Genomic DNA, 26,984 nt, shown 5'->3' with positions numbered 1-26,984 from the left:
TTTTTAGTGTCTATATTCATAACAGTTATTATCATGCTCCAAATTAAAAAATTAAATACTAACTTCCTTATATGATATATTTATTTAATTATCAAACCAATAAGACAGATACTAAAATATCATCCCTGAAATATACTCCCTTGCTGAAATTAAAATGAATATAATATATGTCAAATCATAATTCAAGACTTCAAAGGTCAAGGAAACATCTTTTCACTTCTTATGTTGACTACTATATATAGCTATGTTACAGAAAAAGAGGAAAATAACTGGAAAATTTGCAAATATTCAAAAGAATGCCTCAAAGCTTTTATTTATTTATTTAAGTGTAAAATTGAAAAAAGTGTGAAAGTGTTAGTCGGTTAGTCATCTCTGACTCTTTTGATCCCATGGACTGTAGCCCACCAGTCTCCTCTGTCCATAGGCTTTTCCAGGCAAGAATACTGGAGTGAGTAGCCATTCCCTTCTCCAGGGGATCTTCCCTATCCAGGGAAGGAACCCAGGTCTCCTGCATTGCAGGCAGATTCTTTACTGTTTGAGCCACAAGGAAAGCTCCAAGTAATGTCAAATTTCACATTCTCATGACAGGATATTAGGTCTTGAAAAAGCAGAGACTATAAAAATGTTTAATAAAAAAGAAGGAATTAGGTGAAATCTAGACACAAGCGTATGCCTCCAATGAGGGAAACCTGAGTTCGATCCCTGGGTCGGAAAGATCCCCTGCAGAAGGAAATGGAAACCCACTCCAGTATTCTTGCCTGGAGAATCCCTTGGACAGAGAAGCCTGGTAGGCTACAGTCCACAGGGTTGCAAAGAGTCAGACACAATTGAGCGACTTCACTCACTCACTCAGACACAATTTATAGATAATTATATTTGGTGTGTTTAAAGCCTTTTTAATACAAGATTCTGGGTAAATATTCTGATCTTTAATTGCCTTTTTTTTTTTTTTTATCCTGGGTATAAGCCTTTCCAATCTTCTTGTCCCTCCATGAAATCTTCCTTGATGATTTGGGCCTAAAATCCCCAATATGTAGAAAAATTGACTCAAAATATACCATGTACTTATTTTTTATACTGGACTTTATAAGATATTAGTGAATTAGAAAATATCTGATTTCAGAACTCATGTTTTAACTTAAGAAACAGGTACAGACAAAAATAACTATAATATGGTGGCTTCATGCTACTCATCCAAGTATTTGCTGACTTCAGCAGGAATGTTTTGTATTTCAGCTGAATTTACTTTATCAGAATTTCAGCAGAATGTTTATAAAAAATGTACAGCCTTTCACCACTCCTACTCCCCCGATCTATACAGGAAAAACCTGTCTGGGTTGAGTCCTAAAATATATTTCTCTGGTTCACTGTTCTTTATGTGTCCTTAAGAATAAGTTAAAAGACATGATAATAGAATGTTTAGCTAGGAGAATTGAAAATGACATTAATTTAAAATATTCTTTTCTAAACTCTTTAAGAACTTTAGGAAAAATGCACTGGCATTGGCATTTTGGGGCAGATCCTAACAGTTTTTGGTGTGTTTTAATGTTTTTTGTGAATTTCGTTTATTCCCATTCCTCACTGAAACAGACTTTTAGGCAGTGAGTGTTTTATTCAGAAATACCCAATATGTAGCCTTTTTTAAAAAAAACAACATATGCTGATGGGGGAGAAAAATAAAATTACTCTGTCCTGAATCTGTTTGGTCTTTATCCCATAGATAATGGGGTTGAACATTGAGGGCACCACCACGTAGAGGTTTGCTACTAAGATATGGATGTGATGAGGAATGGTTTTACCCCCAAACCGATGGGCAAAAAATGAAAAGAATGCTGGAGCATAGAACATAAGTATGACACAGATGTGGGAACCACATGTGCTAAGGGCCTTAAATCTCGCAGTCCAGGAAGGTATCTGAAACACTCTGCAAAGGATTGTTGTGTAGGACATAATGATGAGCATTATATCCAGTCCTGTAGACAGCAGGGCCACAGTCAAGCCATAAATGATGTTGATATTGATATTGTCACAGGCCAATCTGGCAATGCCCATGTGCTCACAGTAGGAATGGGGAATGATGTTTCTCCCACAGTATCTAAGTCGATGTACCAGAAAGATGAATGGAAAACATACAATAAAGCTCCTGACCACAGCTGCTATGCCAATCTTCCCAATGGCTGAGGAGGTTAAGATCGCAGTGTATCTCAGTGGATAACAGATGGCCACATAGCGGTCAAATGCCATGGCCAGGAGAATAGCAGATTCTGCCACAAAGATGAAATGTATGAAGAACATCTGGGATACACAGCTACCAAAGGATATGTTCATGGAGTGGAACCAGAAGATGGCCAGCATCTTGGGAGCTGTGGATGTGGCGAGCAGGACATCTGCTAAAGCCAGCATGGAAAGGAAGAGATACATGGGCTCATGGAGACGCTGCTCGGTCACAATCAGGAAGATCAAGAAGAGGTTACCTACAATAGCAACAATGTACATAAAACAGATGGGGATGGAGATCCAGGTGTGCACATCTTCTAGTCCTGGGATTCCAATCAGGATGTACCACAGATCCTGAGGACTGGTGTAATTGTAAGAGGAAGGAGCCATCTATGACTGCTTATTCCAGATCCAGGACCTTCAGGGAAAGACCACAGGGCTGAGCTCAGGTTCAGGAGCACCACCTTAGTCCCTGTGATGTCTGATCAGATTTCTTTTCTGATTTGTTACTATGAAAGGACAGTAAGATAGATTAACTAGCCTAAAATTGCACTCTTGATTTCCTCCATGGAATAATTGAATCTTGTATCTTGAAAAGGATATCAGTTAATATTTAGTAAAAGTGTAATATGCATCATAATACTTTACATATATTAACTTACTAAGTTTTCACCTTAACCTGTTGAAAATACTTTTATGATAATCCATAACATGGCTACTGTTATCCCTATAAGATGGAAAAAAAAATTTTTTTCCAAAGCTTTTAGACTCTTGCTGTAGGTACCACTGGACTTAAACTCAGCCAAAGTGAATTTGAAAGCTTTGAACTAAACCACCATCTAACACAATCTATCAAAATAAAACTAGTTACAAAAACATGTTATCAAAATGTTTGCTGATCATGTCCCTGAGAAAAATAGACAGATGGTAAATCGAAGTATACAGCTTATGGAAGAGGGAAGGAACTAGAGTTTGACAAAATAGGTTTCAAAGTATATGCCCTCTTCAACATTAATGAACCACCAGCTTGATGCTAAGCCCTATGCCAGGCATTGAGGATACACAAGTGAATCAGATTGATCCTGATCCTTCAATACACTTCTTGAAATTGTAGGATGCACATTGAAAACTTAAACTATGTACAATGCCAGACTGACTTGGCTTCTTAGATGGATTTGCCTAGCATTTGGTAAAGGAAAAAAATATATTCTATCTCACTTCTATCACTGATTGAAAATTAGACTATATATTTTGTATTTCTAAATATCACCACAACAGCAAATCACAATGATTTCACATTATAAAGCAAGGGTCCACAGTCCTTCAGAAAAAGTGAAGGGTGTTATTTGTTGATCAAAATTTTCCTTAGTTCCAAAGGAAAGTGGATAGAAGCAAGGAAGATGCTGAGTCAAAAGGCAGGCTGGGAGATACAGTATGTGTGTGTGTGTGTGTGTGTGTGTGTATACACATAAACCTATAGCTTCAAGTGCAGTTATAGACACATGTATAAAACAGCTGGATTGCATTCTTCCCTAGTCCCTATTCTCAAATCAAAGTTAGTTAAATGTCTTATTTTCCGAGAAGGCATGTGAGCTTTAGAAACAAATACCTCTTCACCCCTTGATTCTACTGAAGTTCAGTATATTAATTGAACAGTATACTTTACTATATTTATTTTTTATTAAGTGTTCCATATCCTGACCTATTGCTTTATACTATTGGAATGTTCCAATTTAAACTACTGGATTTCCCTGGTGGCTCAGATGGTAAAGAATCCGCCTGCAATGTGGGAGACCTTGGTTCAATCCCTGGGTTGGAAAGATCCCCTGGAGAAGGGAATGACTACCCATTCCAGTATTCTTGCCTGGAGAGTCTCAGGGACAGAAGAGCCTAGCTGGCTACAATCCGTGGGGTCACAAAGAGTTGGATATTACTGAGCAACTTTGTGACCGACTGATTAGAATGTTCAGACCCCTGTTTCTTGAGTTACAGTTTAGAATATAAAATACCCAAATAATCATCCCATTAGGCCTTTTCTTAACTGATACGTGATTCTTTAAAAATTCTGGAATAAAATTGAGATTCTTATGTCTATGGATCTACTTTTTAATTACATAAACCAATTATTCAACCATTTAACATATAGCCAAAATTAACTGCTCAAAATTTCTTTTAAGATAGATTTTTATATTTCAGAGAGTGAGAGTAAAGGTTAATTTTGAAGTGTGTCTGGCACATATCTATGCCAGAGCCCTGTACATGAGTGAAGTATAGGTATACAGTGGGGGTTTAGAGTTGGGCTTCATCAGGATGTTAGAGACGGGGGAGAGAAGAGAGATGTGATTGAAGGAAACACAGAAATGAAGATGGGAAGGAAGGAAAACAAATTTTCCTATCTTTCTTCCAACTGCCCTGGTGATCTTTGGGGACATCCATGATCTGCTTTAATTGTAGTCTTATAACCTACAGTTATTAATTTGTAGGTCTGGGTATCAGGGTATTACTTTGCAATATTACTGATGCCATAATCTGACCGGGCCTGAACATGTGCACACAGGCAGCATGTGGTTAATAGAAACAGTGTAGTTCTAGGGCCACATAGAATGGTGAAGTCATATTCAAACTACATGACTATTAAACAAGTTACTTAATTTGAAGTTTAGTAAGATATCTACAAATAAACATCAATTAAAATATGAGTCAGTCACAGACACAGAAAATTTATGATTACCTAAGGGGAATGAAGGGCAGGGGTTGGGAGAGGGGGAGTGGGGAGAGATAAATTAGTAGTTTGGGAATAACATGTACAGAATACTATATATAAAATAGATATAACAAAAAGACCTACTATGTAGGACAGGGAACTATACTCAACATCTTGCAATAACCTGTGATGGAAAAGAATATGAAATATCTATGTATATGTATATAAAACTGAATCACTTCACAGTCCACTTGAAAATAATACAGCATTATAAATCAACTATACTTCAGTTTTAAAAACATGAATAAATTCCGTAGTTAGTGTTTTATGGAGGTTGATATATAACTCAGATATATTTTTATCCTCAAAACATGCAACCAGGGCACATGCAAAATTATCATCATTAAGACCAAGACAATTGTTACTTTGAAGAAGCTTAATTTTCTAGACTTCAGTCTTATGATCCACTAAACAGCTACTGAACTGGTTTAAGGTACCCAGAAAGACCAGGACTTATTTTCTTATACCAGACATATGGTCTCAATTGGTAATTTTCACTCCAAATCTGGCATTTTACTTTTGTAAGGTGAAGGTGATTCAGCATAGTCATGAACACTTGAGCTTAGAAATGGAGTCTTATTCTTGTTCCATTGCTGATGCAACATCTTTGTTACATACAGAAGGCAGTTATACTCTCTCTTTCAGTTTATTAATCTGCCTAGTCCAGAACCTGACATATATTTCATATTCACTAAATTCTGTGGAAAAATCCATGCATATATTTACATGCATGTGCATATGCACATTATATTTAATTACCAAGCTTGTTTAACTAGTGAACCTTGTTTTTAACTTTTGGAACATAAGCTTAATCTTCTAAACACAACATTCAAATCTTCATATCAAAGAAAAACGACATCAACAGATTTTAAAAGAAAAAAATATATATTTCTGCTCTTTGCAGAGTGCCCATTTAAAAAAAAAAAAAAAGAAAGAAAGAAACTGCAATTGCAGGTCATATACAATTAATGTCTAATACTTCATAGGTCAGAGTTGAAAGAAATGCAAGATATTTAAGTTCTGGAAAGAATGAGCTGTTTCTGCAGTTTGCTGGCTTTTTTTTCCTATTATCTTTTTCTACACGTTTTCACTGAACATTACTCAGTTTACTTACCTATACTTTCTAAGCTCCTGAAGATATTTAACTAGTTGAGTTGCTCCAAACCTAAATAGGAAATCTAGAACTGTCTATTTATATCTCCTTCTAAGCATTTCTCAGACCCAAGATCATCACCCCCGGGGGACTGAATTTAACTCCTCTCACAGAGATAATTTGGAGCTGGCTCTAGTACATAACCCTCAGGGAGAAGCACTCTTATTTTCTCTTGCTTTACAATGTGTGTGGCTTTTGCTCTGGCGAGAACTCTAGTTAAAACACCCTAGTTAAAACATACTGCTAAATATCCAAGTTTCCTTTATGTATCAGAGACTCAGACCACAGCAATGATATCTTGTCTCCATGGAGGCATCTGAAAATTTGAGTTGTCAATGCCACATACTGAAGAACTATACGCTTTCAAGATGGCTTTTAAAATTGGATTTTGTCATCTTATTTACCTTGAAAATTGAAGACTGTTTGGCTTCGCCCCTCTTTCATTGGTCACACGGTAGGAATCGTTAGCATCACAGAGAATCTGCCAGCATCACAGGTCCAGAAATACTATCAGCTACTGCAGAGATCCCTTTCACCCTTTGAGGGATCCAGATGGAGGAAAGAAGAGGTGAAAACAAATTCCTTGATAGGTGGGACTCAAAACTGACTCCATGCAGATGAAAGATATTTGTGAAGGAAGATGTTTTCTTATTACCTTCTTCAAGTGAATCTTTCCAAATGTCATTATATGCTGATACTTAGTAAGGACTTCCAGGAAAAATTTTTACCTATATAAGTAAATTTCCTAGAGATATGATGCCTGACCATGAGCTGACTTTGACTGGACAATCAATGCTAAGCTAGTACCTGAATCATCCAATAAGTTACCTAGACATTTTATACGCACTGGCTAAGAGAGACTATATCTTATTCAGTCATTCAGTTCAGCCGTGTCCAATTCTTTGAGACCCAGTGGACTGCAGCAAGACAGGCTTCCCTGTCCATCACCAACTCCTGGAGCTTACTCAAACCTGTCCTTTGAGTCGGAGATGCCATCCAACAATCTCATCCTCTGTCATCCCTTTCTCCTCCCGCCTCCAATCTTTCCCAGCATCAGGGTCTTTTCCAATGAGTCAGCTCTTTGCATTAGGCAGCCAAAGTATTGGAGTTTTAGCTTCAGCATTTGTCCTTCCAATGAAAATTCAGGACTGATTTCCTTTAGGATTGACTAGTTTGCGCTCCTTGCAGTCCAAGGGTCTCTCAAGAGTTTTCTCCAACACCACAGTTCAAAAGTATCAGTTCTTCGGTGCTCAGCTTTCTTTATAGTCCAACTCTCACACCCATAAATGACTATTGGAAAAACCACAGCTTTGACTAGATGGACCTTTGTAGGCAAAGTAATGTCTCTGCTTTTTAGTATGCTGTCTGGGTTTGTAATAGCTTTTCTTCCAAGGTGCAAGCGTCTTTTAATTTCATGACTGTAGTCACCATCTGCAGTGATTTTGGAGCCCCCCAAAATACAATCTCTCACTGTTTGCATTGTTTCCCCATCTATTTGCCATGGAATGATGGGACCAGATGCCATGATCTTAGTTTTCTGAATGTTTAGCTTTAAGCCAGCTTTTTCACTCTCTTCTTTCACTTTCATCAAGAGGCTCTTTTTAGTTCTTCACTTTCTGCCATAAGGGTAGTGCCATCTGCATATGTGAGATTATTGATATTTTCCCCAGCAATCTTGATTCCAGTTTGTGCTTGAAAATAATGTCTTATTACACAAGTGTAAATGCTGTTTGGAAGGACAGACACTCAATGTTCCCTGTATTTCAAATACTTTCCATAAAAAGGTTTTGAAACCATAAATGATGGTTAATGGAATAGTTTCTCCTTGATGGTTTGGACATAAAAAAAAGAACAGTACTTATCTGCCCACTTGCCTTTGGAAAACGAATTAAGGGAACCAAAGCATGTTAAAGGAAAAGAGATTGAGGAAGAACAATGAGGAATTATGTGACCATAAAAATTGGCCTGTGTGGTGATCAGAAGAACAAACAATATAATCCAGAGGAGGAGGCTATAGGCTCTATTGATGAATTATTTTAATATTTCCAAATTTTGGAAATATATAGCTCTAGTTGTCCAATTTACTTGAAAAGTTATGCATTTTTTGACCAAAAGCTTTTGTTAAATAATGATTTCAGAGATATATAATCTCAAAATAGTAGTGAGCCTTTACTAGTTTAAAATCCAGCTCTACTAATATCCTACAGAGATGAATTAATCATTATTCATGACCTTCAGTGTGTTCAATCTCTCATAGATATCTACGGGGCTTCCCTGGCGGTTCAGCAGTAAAGAATTCACCTGCAATGCAGGAGAGGTGAACAAGCAGATTTGATCCCTGGGTCAGGAAGATCCTCTGAAGAAGGAAATGGCAATGCAGTCCAGTATTCTTGCCTAGGAAATCCCATGGACAGAGGAGCCTGGTGGGCTCATGTCCATGGAGTCGCAAAGAGCCGGACATGATGAGCAACTGAGCACTCACACCAGATACCTATAGTCTGTCACCTGAACTCTTGGGGCCGTGTGTTTTAGGAAAATAATTTTCCAGAGTTTAGAAAGGTTACAAGATCATATTCTTGATGTTATATAATCATGTCACTGGGATCTTGATGATTTCATCCTAATTCAATAGATTGACATTATTTCAAAGAGCCTATGAATATTTAGCTATGCAGGATAAATAAAGATGGTAAATATCCTTACATCAGTTCATGTCAGATTTTGCCATCACTTAAGATCAAGTCATGCAGCCAGAAGCTTCAGGTATCAAAATTCTGTGGATTTTAAGAGACAGATAAGCGATCATGGTTTTGTAACTAAGGTAGTGATAGAAATTCATTGGGCTTAAGCTTTCTATATGTTGATATTGAACTGATGGGGATTTTAGCTCTAAATCTGTTTTAGCATTTAAGATGATCAAAACTGACTCTGGGGAACTGTTTGCTAGGCAAATAGAGTCCTGAATGCTAGTTCTTCAGTTAGAGAGTGAGAGAATTCTCATTAAACTTTCAGTTTCCTATAGGACCTAAAAAGGGAACGGTTAGAAAGGAACCCCAGATAGTCCTTACTTGGGACAGCTATGGACATAACTGGATACCTTCCTTCATTTCATTCTTAAGACAATGCTGCTGGGAGTTTGTATTAGACAAAAAAGCATAACTATTTCCTTCTCATTAGTAAAATGTATCGTTTTTCAGTGATTGGGAGCAGTAATTCAGAAGTCTTGAATTTTTCTCGAAGTAATTTGTTCTGACACAGTGAAGAATACATTTAGTGACAGCAACTATTCTGTCCACTTGTTCTTTGTAAATCACTTTCCTGAGGATCTTTATCTGGGAAGAATCACTAATGTAGTATCTCTTAGATTTGCTACTATAAGGAACTTAAGGTTATTAGGTAACTTGTTCTGAGGAAAAATATGCAAGGACTATCTGTAAGGCTTAAGGAGGTTTGTACTTTTTCGAATATATTGTAAAATTTAGGCTTTACATAGACAAACGAGCATAGGGGCCAGTGCAACTGCTTATATTGAAACGAACAAATTTCAACCCTTTATTTTGTCTTTTTTAAATTTAATATGTTTTATTAGATTTGTTTAATTAAAAGAGTGATGCATGCTCATTATAACAAATCAAAAAGCAAATGTTAGTCATCTTTTTTTCCTCCTTCTGATGATATCCAATATGATCAGGATGGAGACATTTTACCCCTTTGTCTGTGCTTAGTGACATGAAAACTTTATCTGAGCATGTTATCCCAGTTGGGAGATACTACATGTCTTATTTAGCATCTTATTTTTTCACAGAAAAAATCATAGGTTTCAATTAAGAAATCATTTAGGGATTTAAGAATCCCTAAATCAAGAATATTGATCTATATCCTTTGTAACAGCTACATAATAATAAGCAGATGGATGTATGGATAATTTATTGTCAAACATAAGTTATTCACTATTTATCTTTCCTTGAATGCAGGTTTTCCTGACACTGCTCCTAGATGTTAACTAACTGTGTCCTGTCCCAAGCAACACAGGGCTCTGAGACACTCCGGCTTGCATTTCCAAGTGGCCTCACATCCAGAATGGTGGGGTTCACTCTGGCGACATCCACCTCTCTATGAGAGTGTTCCTTTCCCTTTTTTCCCTTTTGCTTAAGCAAAGGAATCTGCTAGAGGAGAGTCTGAGCCTTTGATCCTCCATAACTGCTCACTTATAGGCAAAATGAGGGCTTCCCTGGTGGCTCAGCTGGTAAAGAATCTGCCTGCAATGCAGAACTGGGTTCGACCCCTGGGCTGGGAAGATCCCCTGGAAAGGGAACAGCTACCCACTCCAGTATTCTAGCCTGGAGACTTCCATGGACTACATACTCCATGGGGTCACAAGGAGTCAGACACGACTGAGTGAGTTTCACTTCACTTGTCTTTCCTTGAGTACTCAGATCTGAATGAGGAAAGTTATCAGGGGAGAAAGATGCAATGAAATACATTGGTGGCTGTTTTTCAGTAACAAGATAAGATAGACTGACATGGTAATAGGTGGAGAATGAAGATCGCAGGTAAAGAAAAATGCATTTATTAAGTAATGCACGTATAAAATATATTTGATTAATAGTTTTTCAAATTTATAGTAGTGTGTTCATATAGCATGGGGAATAATTGGTATGCTATTTGGTAGAAATAAATACATAAAACTTAAAGATTGAACAAAACATGACTTGATATGACATATGAAGATGTAAAAAACATCAGAAACAAACTAATCTGACATAATGAGGTTTATTGACCCACTGCAAAGAGGAAGACAGCATACCAGAAGAACCAGAGGACATTTCCCAAAGAAATTAATAAAGTCATTATAGGATTCTGGGCAAAGTTGAGACATAGCTAAAATTTAAATAAATCCATTTTTTTACAGTTTTATTGAGGTATAATTGCTATACAAAAACTGCACATATTTAATGTTTGAAGTTTTACAACATGGTGTTTTATGCCTAAGAAGGTAAATCTCATATTGTGTTCTTATAACAAAACGAACAAATAAACACACAAAAGACACAAAGAAACTTTTGGAGGTGACAGACATGTCTATTACCTTGACTGTGGTGATAGTATCATTGGTGTCTGATATATATCCAAACTCATCAAATAAAGCCATATTTTAATAGGCAAAAGCAAGCACTCATACAGATTCTGATTTGGTAGGAAGACTAGAGCCCAAGATTCCACATTTCTTACGAGATCCCAGATGGTGCTGAGGCTACAGGATTAGAAACCACACTTTTGGTAGAAAAGTTTTAAGATATAAATTCCCACTGCAAAAGAGCTCTTGGCTGAGTTGGTATTATTTTTAAAGTTTTAATCAGAAACATTCTAGAAAATGATGCATTTTAATTTTCCTCCTCTGGAAGTCTCTATTTATCACTGTATCAGATTTTTCCTTTTTCAAGTAATGGTCACAAAGATCCCAGGGAACAGAAACATAGCCTCCTGTAGAAAATCCTTTGTATATTTAACAATAAGATCACTTTAGAAAAATTAGGAGGTATAGTGTACAGTGAGTATCTGATTATGAATTTATTATAGCAGATTACTTTTTACTAAAATCACATTTCGAATCCATGGCCATGTTCTGTCATTTGTAAGAATCACTAATCTCTCCCATTCTGGACCTTAGCTTTTTGATATGAGAGCTAAATGGATACCTGCTGAGCTGAGACTTTCTAATTTCCTGCCCCCTGCTTCTGTCTCCACACCCCAGCTCTTTTAGCTTTCTCATGATTTGTTATGATTTCATTTTAGGGAGCAGTGCAATGACATGGCAGTCTACCTATAACAAAAGGAAAAAAGAAGAGAACCTATTTTTTTTTAACTCACTGCTTTAGAAGTATTTCTTACTTACCCAAGCTGGATTATATCTTTTAGGCTTTATAATAAAGTCATATCAACTCCTAAAAGGTCATCGTTTCTCATTGGCTCTTCAGGCTACCAGACTGATAGCAGCCTCAGGGAGGGACTGCTGAATTCATAGGTAAAAGGTTTTTTAGTCCTTGGAAGCTAGGTTTCTAGATTCTATGGAATAATAGCTCTGATCCCTCCTATGAGATTATAGAATTACTGAACTAATTGTCCTCTTTGTCCCTGCACAGATATCTAAGTGACTCTTGTGTTCCCTCTTTTGAAAACATAACTAAATTATTTAGAAGGGAACCTGTGTTAATTTACATTTGAACTCAGAATCAGTGGTAAACAGTTTCACATTTACCTCTTTAGATCTTTAAAGATTCAAAACAAAATTGGCTTCTAGCCCAATGGCAATGGCAGTGAAGTCTGCATATAAAATGTAACAAGTAAGTCTGTATAAAAATAACAAGTGTTATATAAAATATAACAATTTAAATTAGATATGGTACAAGTAAAATCCAAAGCCGTATTTTGTTATATGCCCTCTTTACATTCTAGATCTACACTGCTTAATGCAGTAGCCACTGCATTGTCCAATGTAATGGCCTTTTAACATTTAAATATATAAAAAACACAATCAAATGGGGCTTCACCAATGGCTCAGCAGGTAAAGAACCACCTGCAGTCCAGGAGACACAAGAAACATGAGTTCAAGCCCTGGGTCAAGAAGATCTCCTGGAGAAGGGACTAGCAACCCATTCCAGTATTCTTGCCTGGAGAATTCCATGGACTGAGGAGCCTGGTGGGCTACAGTCCTAAGGGCTGAACAATCAGACACAACTAAGTGGTTAAGCACGTTAACCACAATAAAACAGAGTTGAATATGTAGTTGCCCAGTTGTACTACTTACCTTTCAAGTGTTCAGTAGCCATATGCAGCTAGCAGTCTGTGTTTGTATTTATTACTCTATTTTAGAGAACATCTTTATCATTTTAGAAAAATTATTGTTGCTGTTCAGTCACTAAGTCATGTCTGACTCTTCACTGCCCCATAAACTGTAGCATGCCAGACTTCCCTGTCCTTCACCATCTCCCAGAGTTGGCCCAAGTTCATGCCCATTGTGTCAGTGATGTTATCCAACCATTTCATCCTCTGTTGCCCTCTTCTCCTGCCTTCAATCTTTCCCAGCATCAGGGTCTTTTCCAATGAGTCAACAGTTCGAAGCAGGTGGTCAAATTATTGGAACTTCAGCTTCAGCATCAGTCCTTCCAAAGAGTATTCAGAGTTGATTTCCTTTTAGATTGACTGGTTTCATATCCTTGCATTCCAAGAGTCTCTCAAGAGTCTTCTCCAGCACCACAGTTTGGAAGCATCAATTCTTTGGTACTCTGCCTTCTTTATGGTCCAGCTCTCACATCCATGCATGGCTACCAGAAAGACCATAGCCTTGACTATGCAAAACTTTGTTGGCAAAGTGATGTCCTTGCTTTTTAATGCACTGTCTACATTTTCTTATAGCTTTCCTACCAAGAAGCAACTGTCTTCTAGTTTCACGGTTGCCATCACCATCTGCAATAATTTCAGGGCCCAAGAAGAGAAAATCTGTCACTACTTCCATCTCCTCCCCCTCTATTCGCTATGAAAAATGCTAGTGGACAATTCTGGCCCAGACAATCATCACAAAATTTCTGTCAGTTGGGTACTTTCCCCATTTTAAAGATTAAGTAACTGAATCTCAGATAATCAAAAATGCTTCAAGTTACCCACTTTTGAAACTAAAAGACCAAGTATTTGAATCTTACTTTGTTTCCGTGCAAAAAAGTGCTCAAAAAGCCATTCTGGGTATGTTAAATAGGTTTATACGTTTTTGAATATGGTCACAATTATGGCATTACCTATGTCTGTCTTGTTTACACAAATTTAGAAGGAATCCATGGAATGCGTCAGATAGAATCTCCCACCTCCATCCCTAAAAACAGCTGACTTCCAAGACATAGGCTAGGATGGAACTTGTTTGAGGTGATTTTCTACATTTAAAGTGTGTTTTAAAATCAAGGATCATGGGTTCAGGGCTAAAGTCTTAATTAAAACAAAGTGTATTTTTGTATTGATATTTGCTTGTTTATTTTTACTGGTGTTATTTTGTTTTTTGAACACTGTAATATCAACATATTTTTAGAGAAAAGAGTCTGAGCATTCTGCTACGAATCTGTTGGATCTTGACACTGTAGATGATAGGGTTCATCAAAGGTGGAAAAAGGATGTAGATGTTGCCCATAAGGACATGGACCACTGGGGAGAGATGCTTGCCAAATCGGTGCACCATTGTAAGGCTAATGATAGGAATGTAGAACACAAGGACAGCGCAAATGTGGGAGATGCACGTCTGAAATGACTTATGCCGTTCCTCCCGAGAGGCAATTGCCAGAACTGACTTAAGAATCAGGACATAGGAGAAGAGGATAAGTACAGCATCCAACAATAGTGTGCAAATAACCAGCATCAGGGCATAGTAGCTATTGAATCGAATGTCTGAGCAGGCTAGGCGGAGAAGGTCTTGGTGCAGGCAGAATGAGTGAGAGAGGATGTGGGGATTGCAGTAGTGGAAGTATTTCAAACAGATGATAGGGGGCGTAATAAAGAAGAAACTCCTACCTAAGATGGTGAGTCCGATTTTGATAATTCTGGAATTAGTCAGGATGGAGGAATAATGCAGTGGATTGCAAATTGCAATGTACCGGTCAAAGGCCATAGTTAGGAGAACAGAGGATTCCATGAAGGACAGACCATGGATGAAATAGGCCTGGGTAATGCAGGAATCCAGGCTGATCTCTCGAATCAGCCCCAACAGGATCCCTAGCACTGTGTTCACTGTGGACAGTCCCATGCACAAATCAGTGATAGCCAGCATGGCCAGGAAGTAGAACATGGGTTGATGCAGGCTAGGTTCAGTCCAGATTACATACAGCACCAGGCAGTTACCCAAAAGAACAACAGCGTAAATGGTGGAGAAGGGAACAGAGATCCAGGGATACTGCTGCTCCAGACCAGAAAATCCCGTGAGAAGGAAGGAGGAGGAATTAGTGTTGGGGCTTACTAAAGCTATCATTCGGGATCTGAGATAATTTTTCGAGGCAGCAAGAAAGTACTTTTCAAAGAGAATGCTCTGATTTCAGATGAGGTAGAATTTCTATGTAAACAAAATTATGCTAAAAGTTAACTAACTTTACATGATGTAGTCAAGCAACTCTGTCCTTTAGAGGCATATTATCCGTTGGCTGGAAGAGAAGAGTGTTCTCCTGATGTCATTTAAGTGTCATTATTCATCCCCTGGCAGAGATACCTTAGAAGACACCTGTAATGATGAACAGACTGGAGCAGGAAACTAATTTTTGAAAGGATATGTTTTCTGGGACATTTTCCCAGGGGTGCTGGTGAGATGGTATCCCTATAAAATTGAGAGAGAAGATTCTCGAAAGAATTCTTAGTTTTCTCCTTCCAACTCATAAAGCATTTAGAATGAAGAGTACTATAAAGTCTTCACTCTGCACCCATATTTCTCCATTTGTATTGTTTCCAAGCATATTTTCCTCCAAATAGTACTGAGTGGAAATGTTTCTGTTTTCTCCCACTCTAAATGACATAGCCAGAAATTAGTTTTTCAACCTTAGTGATAAGCCAAGAGGAATATTTATGTGTGAAACCTGTGGCAAGTGATTTCCCATGGGAGATTTTACCCTCTGGGGTGTTCAGCCCATGTGTGCTCCTGTGACTTGGAGACTCGGGTTGAAGACACTTTGCCTCTGATATCAACCCAGAGTTCTCCACCCACTATTCATTCATGTCATCAGTTGGCTAAGTATTCATTTAATAGGCCCTTATTGAAAGGATGAGCAATTATTTTCTCTTCCTTAGAAACTGCCGTTCTAAAGATCAGAAGGCCAATGTCAAATAACTAAATCTAAAGGCCTTTTTGCAGCAGAATTGATTGGCTCGTTTTTCACATTATTATCCTGATTTGAATTCTGGCCCTGGAAGTCATTGCAAAGATTTAATGGCTCATATCATGTAGGCAGGTGCTTAAAACTTTATATTGACTTTCATATTTGATTAGGAAACACGTTCATTATTCCAACATGTTAAAGTAGCTTCAGATTCTGGCTTCCATTTATAGCCTATCCTTCATCTTTATCATACCAGTCTCATCAGGCAGCTTCTTTTAGGAGCCTATCCATTTTTATTTCTTGCTCTGATCTTCCCCCACAGCTCAATGGGTAAAGAATCCACCTGCAGTTCAGGAAACACAGGTGTGGGTTCAGTCCCTGGATTGGGAAGATCCACTGGAGAAGGAAATGGCAACCCACTCCAGTAGACATGGGAGCCTGGTGGGCTACAGTCCAAAAGTTTGCAAAGAGTTGTGCAAGACTGAGCAACTAGGCATAAGCACAAGCAAGCCCCTCTCAACATTAGATAACAGTTCACTATTTTTAGTATATTTTCTTCATTGAGTGCCTGGACTTTCTTTGAACACGTTTATTTTTCAAAACCACCACTGCTTTTTTTTTTTTTTTCACAAGATGTTTCTCTTGATGTTCTCTCTGCCAATATGTGTTTCTCCATCTTCTCCCCAACCTCTTTATTCTCTTTTTCAAACAATCTTCCATTTTTTCATCTGAAACATCACTTTTCAGGAAGCCCCTTAACTTGGACAGATATTCTCCAAGTACTTATTATTTTGGTAACATACATTCATCTTTGTATAACTCATTCAGTTTATAATTTGATATTCATTAGATGACTTATTTCACTAAGGTTTCCGTTACACAGCAAAATGTAAGTTTCCTGAAAGTGAAGAGAGTGTCAGTTTTTACTCACTATAGTAGCCTGAAATTTACAAGGCTAAGTTTTTACTCCTTCTGTGATGTTAGACTCATCGATATAATTGTCTCCTTGATATCTCCACTTCGGTATTTAATCTAAAAATTATAATTATGGCAATTAAGTACTTCATCCTCCCCCTAAAAAATTATCTCCCTATTTCTTCCGAATATCACAAAATGACTCCACCAACCGCACAATTGCTTACAAAAATTCTAAAACCATTCTTGCTATTCCTCCCCTCTCCATCAAATCCTTTATCAGTTTCTATCATTTCTACCCTAAAACATACCCTGAACCTGCTCACTTTTCACCAGTAGACCTGTATATTCCCAGTATCTTGGTTCATAACATCTTTTCTGTGGTTATTGCAATAATTTGCTAGCCAGCTTAATTGTTTTTGCTCTTGCCTCTAAAAAAGCAGAGGAGCCAGACTGCTTTTCTACAAAACTCTATGAGATAGCATAGCCTTTGTTTAAAAAAATATTCTGGTGGATTCTTATGCTCTTAAAATAAAATGCAAGTTATTTATCATGGATCTACTTCTACATCAAGGACCATTGTTGGCTTCACTCCCTAATCTCTAGGCATCTTTCTCTTCCTCAAAGCAAATTAAGAGTATTCCTGTCTCAGTATCTTTGACCTTTATCTTTTATCTGCTTAGAATTATTTAATTCAAGTTTTTTGTGCAAAATCTCCTTTAATCATTCAGGCTTCAGTTCAATGTTGCTTCTTTAGGGTGATTTTTATGACCCTGCCATTATTGGTTTCATTTTCTCAAAGAAGTCACTCTCATCGCAATATCCTGCTTGATATTTATACTGTTTGCTATATGCTGATTGTCCCTTAGATCTACTGGAAGTTCTAGAAGACCAGGAGTTATGTTTGTTTGTTTGTTTGTTTTCTCCTGATCACTGATATATAAAATGAGATTTAGAATAGAGTGAGCATTTATCAAAGAAATATTTTATTAATGAATTTTATCTATGAAATAAGAGCTGCACACCTTACAAAAGGATTAAAAACAAGACAAGTTTGTAAATAGTTGCCATGAGACCTAAGCAGTCATATCTTAAGGTACTCATATCTGATCCCTGTTTGGCCACACATTTTCAATCTTGGGTCATCATATATAAGATTTATATGATATATAAAACAGATGCCATCCTAGAAATTCTTGCTGATCTTGGTCATAAAATACAAATTTTGAGTATGATCCCTATCATGCCCAGCGTGATCCAAACATATAGGGTCTACCCTAGGATTGATGCCAAAAGATGCAACTATTCTGTGAATGTAGGCCTGCACTGAAAGAACATACTCTCTGTCAAGTTTCTTCAGACAAGCCATGAATGTTAATGGTACTGACAAAGAGAATATCAACATGACAGCAACAGAAGAGTAATAAATGTTGGAAATTTTTTTTAATTCTGTTTGAGATGTAGGATGGGAGCCAGGAAAGTACGGTGTTAATGAGAATGATAAATGAAGATTCCATGGGGAAAGTATTCAGAGATGTTAGATGCCTCATCTGTACCAAGAGGAATAAAAGAGACCCATTATTTCCCCAAACATCATGCTGTGTTATGTGACCACCACAAAGTCAGGGTGAAGAATACTTCTTTCTGAATTTTGGGAAACCAGAATAATGTCTGACATAAAATACACTGGAGAGGACAAGCATAAGTGAGTTTCCATCCAATGTAACGATAGGATCATGGACTTCCTCTGTGCTCTTTGTCTGGAATGCTGATTTGGAAGCATATCTGGGACTGATTAAACAGAAAACTATTTTTAGGGCAGTCTTTTCTTATATTCTACAGTTTAAACAGACTTATGTGTTCAGACACCTATGGTACTTTTTTTCTGTCCTTTGGAAATAACCCCCTATGTGATTACTTCATGACTTATTTTGGAATAGGTAATGACCAACAATCCTTGCTTAACCTAAAGGCATAAGAAGTGTTAGTCGCTCAGTTGTATCTGACTTTTTGCAACCCTGTGGGCTGTAGCCTGCCAGGCTTCTCTGTTGATTAGATTTTTCCGGGCAGAATATTTGAGTGGATTGCCATTTCTCACCCCAGGGGATCTTCCCAACCCAGAGATGGAGCCTAGGTCTCTTGCACCTCCTGCATTGGCAGATGGATTCTTTACCACTTGCGCCACCTGGAAAGCCAAAGGCACAGAGGGAGAGTGTTAAGTCTAAAAGTCAGTATCTTTATAATTACATTGAATAAGAACAACTCTGTATTCCAGGACAATCCAGACTTTTGCTTGTACTTCAGCATAATTGTTTAATGACACTCACACTGGACATGCCTCGAAAAATTCATGATAGTGTCACTCTTAAATAGATGATTCTCATGATCCCAGCAGGGGGCAGAAGCAGGCTGTGAAAGTTTCCCTTTCTTCAAAGATGCATAATTTGCTTGGTAGGTCAGTCCTGTCAATCTCTTTGCAACCCCCATGGACTGTAGCCCGCCAGGCTCCTCTGTCCATGGGGATTCTCCAGGCAAGAATATTGTACTGGATGGCCATGCTCCACTCCAGGGGATCTTCCCACCTCTTTTCCAGGGATCAAATCCAGGTCTCTCACTTTGCAGGTGGATTCTTTGCCATCTGAGCCACCAGGGAAGCCCCAAAGATGAATAAAATGAATAAGGCAGATTTGTTCCAAATTGAGTAAATATAGGTCAGAACAAGTATTTAAGAGTTTTAGAATGACTGAAAAGATAAGAACCCTTTTTAAGCTTAATCTAGAGAACTAGATGTTCAGGGATTGTAAATATATTTGCATAAGAGACAGCTTATTTGCCACAAATCTAGAATAGTCTTAAAATCACAGTTTACGTGAATGACTATAACTATTCATTTCTTGAATGTTCTCCTTTATTATATACTATCTTTATGTATGTTTACATATCTGTACCTATGTATGTTTACATACCTATATGTATATTTACACATATTTATGGTAGCTCAACTGGTAAAGAATCCACCTGTAATTCAGGAGACTCAGTTCCATTCTTGGGTCAGGAAGATCTCCTGAAGAAGGACATGGAAACCCACTCCAGTATTCTTGCCTGGAGAATTGCCATGGACAGAGGTGCCTGGTGGGCCACAGTCCACCGGGACAAAGAGTCGGACATGACTGAGTGACTAAGCACAGCATATTATTTTACTTACTACGTATTGTATAAGATATCTATAAATAATATTCTTAAAATGAATGAGTATTGAAAAATGACTATCCATTACTTAGAAAGCATGATAAAAAATTATGTTGCAGGGTGCATCTAACTGTGGTCATCTGGGTGTTTAAGAAGTTCTCATCAGGATTTGTATGATCTGATTAGACTTAGCATAAATGAGCATCCATGCTCTTGTTAGCTGTCCTTGAAAATACTCAGCAACAGCAAAATATAAGAGGGCATTTGATGATCTATGCATCAGCCAACTGATAGACATTTTTATATTATTTGATATCTTTGTCTCTTTTTTGTGCCCTGTGTTATTTCAACTGGACTGTTCTCAGACTGCTTCCTACCATTGCATTTTCATCTCTGATTTGACCCCCTAAAATCTTTGACTTAAAAATGAGAGACTTTTCTTTAACTTGTTTCTTTCAACTTTAAAATTTGAAAGTAATTCAACTTTCTTCTAGACATAGATGCTGCTAGCATGGTTGCCTTGTTGTTAACATCCATTTTAAAAAAGCCCCCAAATTCCCTACTCTTCAATATTGCCACCCCAGCCTGAGATGTTTTGCATTTAGGAAGAGATGTTAAATGAGTCAACTTACTCTTTATAAATTCTCACCTGACATTAACTTGTGTTAAAAGTCAAAGTATGGAATTGTGTTGAGACTTTTTTTTCATTTTCCTGCAAAACTTAAAAATGACATGTTTATGTACCAAACTGACAGTTAGTAGATTTTTCACAAGGTCAGAGCTAATAAGTAGTAATGTTTTTTTCAACCCTGACTGTATGATTTCAAAATGATGTTCTAAACTGTTAAACTATCTTGCTTTACTTGTCAATTGGCAGTGCAAACATCTTGTGAGTAATGGCTGAATTGTATCCTCTTGTCTGTGAATTTTTAACTTTAAGAATATGCTTCACTGTGTTCACCAAAATTTATAATCTATTCTATTCTATCCCAGGCAGTTTTGCTTCAATTGTCTTTCCTGTTTACCTGAAATTCTCAGAATACACAAAGACATTATTCATCAGTGATTTGGCCTATGCTATCTTCCTTTTCTTTTCTGACTTTTGTCTTCTTGTCTTCTGGACAATTGTCTATACTACTTATCTTTACCACCCCTTTCATAGCAAGGGCTTCATCCTCAGATCTCATAAAAGACTTGTATACTCATTTACAGTCACTTGTTAGGTGCATTACTTTCAGAACCTCCCCAGCTAGATTCAGAATAGGGAAAGGAGTATATCAAGACTGTGTATTGTCACCTTGCTTATTTGACTTCTATGCCAAATACATTATGCAAAATGTCGGGCTGGATAAAGCACAAGCTGGAATCAAGATTGCTGGGAGAAATATTAATAAACTCAGATAAGAGGAGCTAAAGAGCCTCTTGATGAAAGTGAAAGGGGAGAGTGAAAGAGCTGGCTTAAAAATCAACATTCAAATAATCAAGACCATCTGGTCTTATCTGGTCCCATCACTTGATGGCAAATATACGGGGAAGCAATGGAAACAGGGCTCCAGATTTACTGAAGATGGTGACTGTAGCTATGAAATTCAAAGATGCTTCCTCCTTGGAAGAAAAGCTATGACAAATCTAGACAGCATATTGAAAAGCAGAGACATTACTTTACCAACAAATGTCCATCTAGTCAAAGCTATGGTTTTTCCAGTAGTCATGTATGGATGTGAGAGTTGGACAATGAAGAAAGGCGACTGCTGAAGAATTGATGCTTTTGAACTGTGATGTTGGAGAAGACTCTTGAGAGTCCCTTGGACTGCAAGGAGATCAAACCAGTCAAACCTGAAGGATATCAGTCCTGAATATTCATTGGAAGGACTGATGCTGAAGCTGAAGCTTCAATACTTTGGCCACCTAATGTGAAGAATTGACTCATTGGAAAAGACCCTGATGCTGGGAAACATTGAAGGCAAAAGAAGGGGATGACAGAGGATGAGATGGTTGAATGGCATCGCCAACTCAATGGACATGAATTTGAGCAAGCTCCAGGAGTTTGTGATGGACAGGGAAGCCTGGCATGCTGCAGTCCATGGGGTCACAAAGAATCGTACACAACTGAGCCACTGGACTGAACTGAACAGAGATTCAGAATTAAAATGCCAGAGGAAACAAAGATTACAAAAAATTCATACATCATCTCCAGAATCAAGTATCCGGATAAGTGGTTATTGAAGGAGAGGATTAAACTGGCATATGTTGCTTCTGGTAACCCTATGTTAATGACTACAAAGGTGGAGAAACCATCAGAGACTGGGTAAAGAGGGCAGACCTCTAGTCACTTCCGTGATATAGATGCTAAAGCATCCTGGGGAGAATGGAATTCTGTTTAGTGGAATCCCATGAAAGGATTGCAAGACAGCAGTGACTATCAAGTCACAAAAGTCCCTTTTTACATTCTCATCAATCCAATATTTATCACATTATAATACAAGCAAAGTGAGAGCAAACTACCTCCCCTTGCAGTCCATGGGATTGCAAAGAATCATACACAACTGAGCCACTGAACTGAACTGAACTGAGATTCAGAATTAGGACACAAGAAGGAACAAGGATTACTCAAAATTCATATGTCATTTCCAGAATCCAGGACAGAAGGATCCTTCAAGAAGATCTTTATAAGATGACAGAGAAAACTAGGATACAAAGAGGTCAGGGGAGGAAGAGCAATGGGGACAGTAAAATGCCTAAAGAAAATTTTAAACAGTGGCGTCTTTAGGCAGAAGAACCTAATGGATTTCAGTGAGGTTCTGGACAATTAAAGAGAGAGAAGACATTTACAAGAAAAGATAAATAACATAATTCATTTAAATAAAACATACCAATGATTTAACTCCCAAATCAAGCTGCAACTTGAATTGCACGAAAAGTAAGACTAAGGTAGCAGAGCCTGTTTTCTAATAACATTAGCTGTTTACAACCACTCTTGTCATGGGGTCCAATATACTGATACATTTTCTCAAAGTCTCAACTTAACCCTTCATTTATGTCTTCAGTGCTTTGCCGTCCCATGTGCCCATCTGAGTAAGAGACAGTGAAATAATTTAAATACACCAGTGCAATGAAAATAAGTGTCTTTATTAGGCAAAGGCCAGATGCTCAAAATGCTTCATAATTTTTCCATATTCAGTTTTTGGGCTCTGAGGATGAAATAACATTTCCTGGAAATCAGGAAGGGGAGCTTAGTGATATCTGTGGGCCAGGGCATTGGCAACACCAGTCACCACCTTCTGAAAGTTAGCCTGCAGCTCCGGGGTGAATTCACCTCCAAAGCGGCGAGCCAGCACAACCACCAGCACATTGCCCAGGAGCTGTGTGGAAAAGACATTAAGCAAGGGCAGGGTTAGTGCAGGTACCCAGGTTAGATTCAGAGTATTTCAGATTCATCCCAAGCTGTGCCCCTGGAAATTAGCACAAAGATGACTGAAGTATAGATGCTACTGCTGATGTGAAGCTACACATATCAGGCTGAATTTATATTTAGAAATGTTTCTCTCTTTCTATCTTAATCCAGAACTTGTTATCATTTTTATTATTTTGAAACATTCCAAAAAGCACAACATTTTATCCCTTGAAAGGAACAGATAAGGGGAAAATATTAAATATCATTTTTAAAGTAGATGAAGTCTTTTTTGAAATTGAACACTCAAAGAGTATAATTAAAAAGAGAAGACATTGCAGACAACAGAGAACAAGAATGAATCTGAAGAAATGATTATTGTGAGCAAAGAGGTTGCTGCTAAGTCGCTTCAGTCATGTCCGACTCTGTGCGACCCCATAGACACAGCCCACCAGGCTCCCCCATCCCTGGGATTCTCCAGGCAAGAACACTGAAATGGGTTGCCATTTCCTTCTCCAATGCATGAAAGTGAAAAGTGAAAGTGATGTCGCTCAGTCGTATCCGACTCTTAGCGACCCCATGGACTGCAGCCTACCAGGCTCCTCCACCCATGGGATTTTCCAGGCAAGAGCAAAGAGGTTAAAAGAATCTAAATGGTTCAGAGAAGTCCTTAGCACTCTAACCAGAATACATCTTCTCCATTCTAAACCACGTCCTGCCATTCAGCCCTCTCCCCATGACATGAGCTTGACCATAAAAAGAAGAAGGAGAATATTGAGGATTCCACAAACTCACCCTGAAGTTCTCAGGATCCACGTGCAGCTTATCACAGTGCAGCTCACTCAGTGAGGCAAAGGCACCCTTGAGGTCATCAAGTTGCTTCAGGCCCTCACTAAAGGAGTCTAGCACCTTCTTGCCATGGGCCTTCACCTTAGGGTTGCCCAAAATGGCATCAGCAGTGGACAAGTCCCCAAAGTGCTCAAAGAACCTCTGAGTCCAGGGGTAGACAACCAGCAGCCTAAGGGGAGAAAACAGCACAAGGTCAGAGGAAGTCAGCAGCTTTCAGAATCTCAGGGACGGCTCTGTCCTCACATGCCCAGGTGCATTTCACTCTCCTTAAACCTGTCTTGTAAGCAGGATACCTACCTGCCCAGGGCCTCAGCACCAACTTCTTCCACGTTCACCTTGGCAAATAGGGAGATGACAGAAGCCTTCTCCTCAGCACTCAGCATGGTGTCTGTTTGTGTAGTTGCTAGTGAACACAGTTGTGTCAGAAGCAAGTGTAAGCAGCAGCTGGCCCAGCTCTTCCTTTTATGCTTAGCCCTGCCTCCTGCCCTCCCTGCTTCTGTGAGCAGATTGGCTCAGGCCAAGGTGTGGTTCCACAGGGTGAGGCTTGAATGATGACAGTCATACATCTCCTTGGTCTTCCTGGCACTGACTTGAGACCGTCAACCCTCTTTCTGGGCATTTCTAGGTCTCAGTCATTCCAGCAATACACATTGCTACTAAAATCATCTTCCTTAGCAAGTTTGCTTGTAGAGATTTTAGAGTCACAATGAGGTAACCTCTTGGAACCCACCTCCTCAATTTTCTTATTACACAAATGAAGAATCCAGGCTCCAGAAAGTGGAAAGAATTTGTCCACTATGATTCAACTTAAGACTATGTGGATGGATCATCTCCTGGAACTTCAGAATATGCAAAAAAATTACATGGACAGCCTAGATAAACCCTCTGCCCCTGTTTTAAATATGCATCTCTTTTATTTGCTTGTTTGGGATTAAATCGTTCTGGTATGAAAACAAATATTCATTTGCTTATCTACTCATTCAATTTTTTTCTTAATTTAATTTATGACCAAATAAATAATGATAGAAAAATAGAATAAGTATGGATCAAGAGCTCCTATGAAATGGCTACTCCATTAATCCATAGATGAAAACATAGAGACCTCTCCATGTAGTAAGAAATACAAAGAAATAAAAAATCAATCAAGCCCCCAAAGTTTCAATAATCCTGAGAGAGGTAATGTGTTCAAAAACTAAATAGAGGCATATAAATTGTTTCCTCATGGACTGACCTGGGAAAGTATCTTGAAAAACAGAGAAGCTTCTCTGTGATTTAAAAGGAGGGATAAAATTGTGGAAAGACATTCCAGCTTGAATCAGATTATTTGGTCTTCTCCTCTAAACCTCTAAGAGTACTGTATGCATAAAAATTTCTTCTATTTCAATTCATCTTTAATTCTGTTTTCTCTATATACTTTGTTTATACCTTCTTTTACTAAAATTTATCCTTCTTTATCTACAGCTTTTCAAATATTTCTTCTCTCTTTGCATCTCCTCCAACCCATGTAATAAATCCTCTTACCTTCTTAGGGAAGAAATTCTGACGTATAGAGGTCTGTTTCTTACTACTAGAAGATTCAATGAAAAAGCAAAAGCATCAAGCATTTCTGAGCTCAGCATTAGATCTCAGAGTTCCCTGAGTGTCCCCTACTTTCTATCATCTCTACTTTCTGCATCTTCCCTTCTTCTTGAATTTCCACTTCCTTTCAGTAAGGATAGGAGCATATATATTTACTTCCCTTCTCTCACCTTAGAACCTTCTCCTGATACAGACAACTTGATGCCTAGAATCACCTTTCTGTCAACTTTGCCATCACTGGAAAAACGTGTTTTAAAAAATCTCAAAGAGACACAGATGTATAGAACAGACTTTTGGACTCTGTGTGAGAGGGAGAGGGTGGGATGATTTGGGAGAATGGCATTGAAACATGTATACTATCGTGTAAGAAACGAATCGCCAGTCTAGTTTTGATACAAGATACAGGATGCTTGGGGCTGATGCATTGGGATGACCCAGAGAGATGATATGGAGAGGGTGGTGGGAGGGGGATTCAGGATTGGGAACTCATGTACACCTGTAACGAATTCATGTAAATGTATGGCAAAACCAATACAGTATTGTAAAGTAAAAAAATAAAATAAAAATAAAGAGCACAAAAAAATAAATAAAAAATTTAAAAATCTCTCATTCTCTCAGCTCTATGTCTCTGTAACTCCAACTAATATATTTTTAAGGGGAACTAGAAGGAAAGGACTTCTGCATTTCTAGTTGTTACAAAGAAATTCATGAATGTCCAGTTTTCGTTACTCCATCTTCCAAAATATTTTTTCCATCATTGCTAGGTAAATGAAGATTCCTCACCCCTTTGATCTGGCCTATTCCCAATCAAGTACTTGTGAACAAATTCATTCTGATATTTTCAGACATGTAGAAAAGTCTTGGATCTTGCCTGGCTCTCTGGAAGTTAGGGTAGGATTATATCCCCACAAGATTATAGGGGAAAAAAAATAGAGTTTAAACATTTTCAATTTATATTCACTCTTTTCTGCAACCTTCAAAGAAAAAGGCTCTAACTATTGGTCTATACTTAGAAAAAAATTTCCACATGTTGACTTCTGGGAAAATAAATCTTTCAAATGTTTTAAATGTTAAAAACAAAAAACT

General features: G+C 38.0%; 3 protein-coding genes across 3 annotated transcripts; all 3 read right to left on the bottom strand.

Moving 5' to 3' along the window:
- Positions 1-1,641: 1,641 nt before the first annotated feature.
- On the bottom strand, positions 1,642-2,607 carry LOC138092163 (olfactory receptor 52Z1P-like). The gene has a single exon (XM_068988013.1). It carries the CDS (start codon positions 2,605-2,607, stop codon positions 1,642-1,644), a length of 966 nt encoding a protein of 321 aa, XP_068844114.1.
- Positions 2,608-14,196: 11,589 nt separating this feature from the next.
- On the bottom strand, positions 14,197-15,150 carry OR51V1 (olfactory receptor family 51 subfamily V member 1). The gene has a single exon (XM_068989138.1). The coding sequence runs from the start codon at positions 15,139-15,141 to the stop codon at positions 14,197-14,199; it is 945 nt and encodes a 314-aa protein (XP_068845239.1). The 5' UTR covers positions 15,142-15,150.
- An 8,071-nt stretch (positions 15,151-23,221) lies between these two features.
- Positions 23,222-24,703, bottom strand: LOC138092399 (hemoglobin fetal subunit beta). Its single transcript, XM_068988260.1, has 3 exons — positions 24,618-24,703; positions 24,267-24,489; positions 23,222-23,442 (listed from the first exon to the last, which is right to left on the bottom strand). Exons 1-3 carry the CDS (start codon positions 24,701-24,703, stop codon positions 23,314-23,316), a joined length of 438 nt encoding a protein of 145 aa, XP_068844361.1. The 3' UTR covers positions 23,222-23,313.
- Positions 24,704-26,984: the final 2,281 nt, after the last annotated feature.

This window comes from Capricornis sumatraensis, chromosome 16, assembly GCF_032405125.1.
Source record: "Capricornis sumatraensis isolate serow.1 chromosome 16, serow.2, whole genome shotgun sequence".
NCBI lineage: Eukaryota > Metazoa > Chordata > Mammalia > Artiodactyla > Bovidae > Capricornis > Capricornis sumatraensis.
This window is presented reverse-complemented; position numbering and strand designations above follow the sequence as displayed.

Bases quoted from the DNA above. Each gene is read 5' to 3' on its own strand.
- LOC138092163 (XM_068988013.1), bottom strand. From the start codon at position 2,607: ATGGCTCCTTCCTCTTACAATTACACCAGTCCTCAGGATCTGTGGTAC.
- OR51V1 (XM_068989138.1), bottom strand. From the start codon at position 15,141: ATGATAGCTTTAGTAAGCCCCAACACTAATTCCTCCTCCTTCCTTCTC.
- LOC138092399 (XM_068988260.1), bottom strand. From the start codon at position 24,703: ATGCTGAGTGCTGAGGAGAAGGCTTCTGTCATCTCCCTATTTGCCAAG. The intron at 24,490-24,617 runs GTAGGTATCCTG...TTCTCCCCTTAG, and splicing joins GGTGCTGAGGCCCTGGGCAG to GCTGCTGGTTGTCTACCCCT. The intron at 23,443-24,266 runs GTGAGTTTGTGG...TTTTCCACACAG, and splicing joins TGGATCCTGAGAACTTCAGG to CTCCTGGGCAATGTGCTGGT.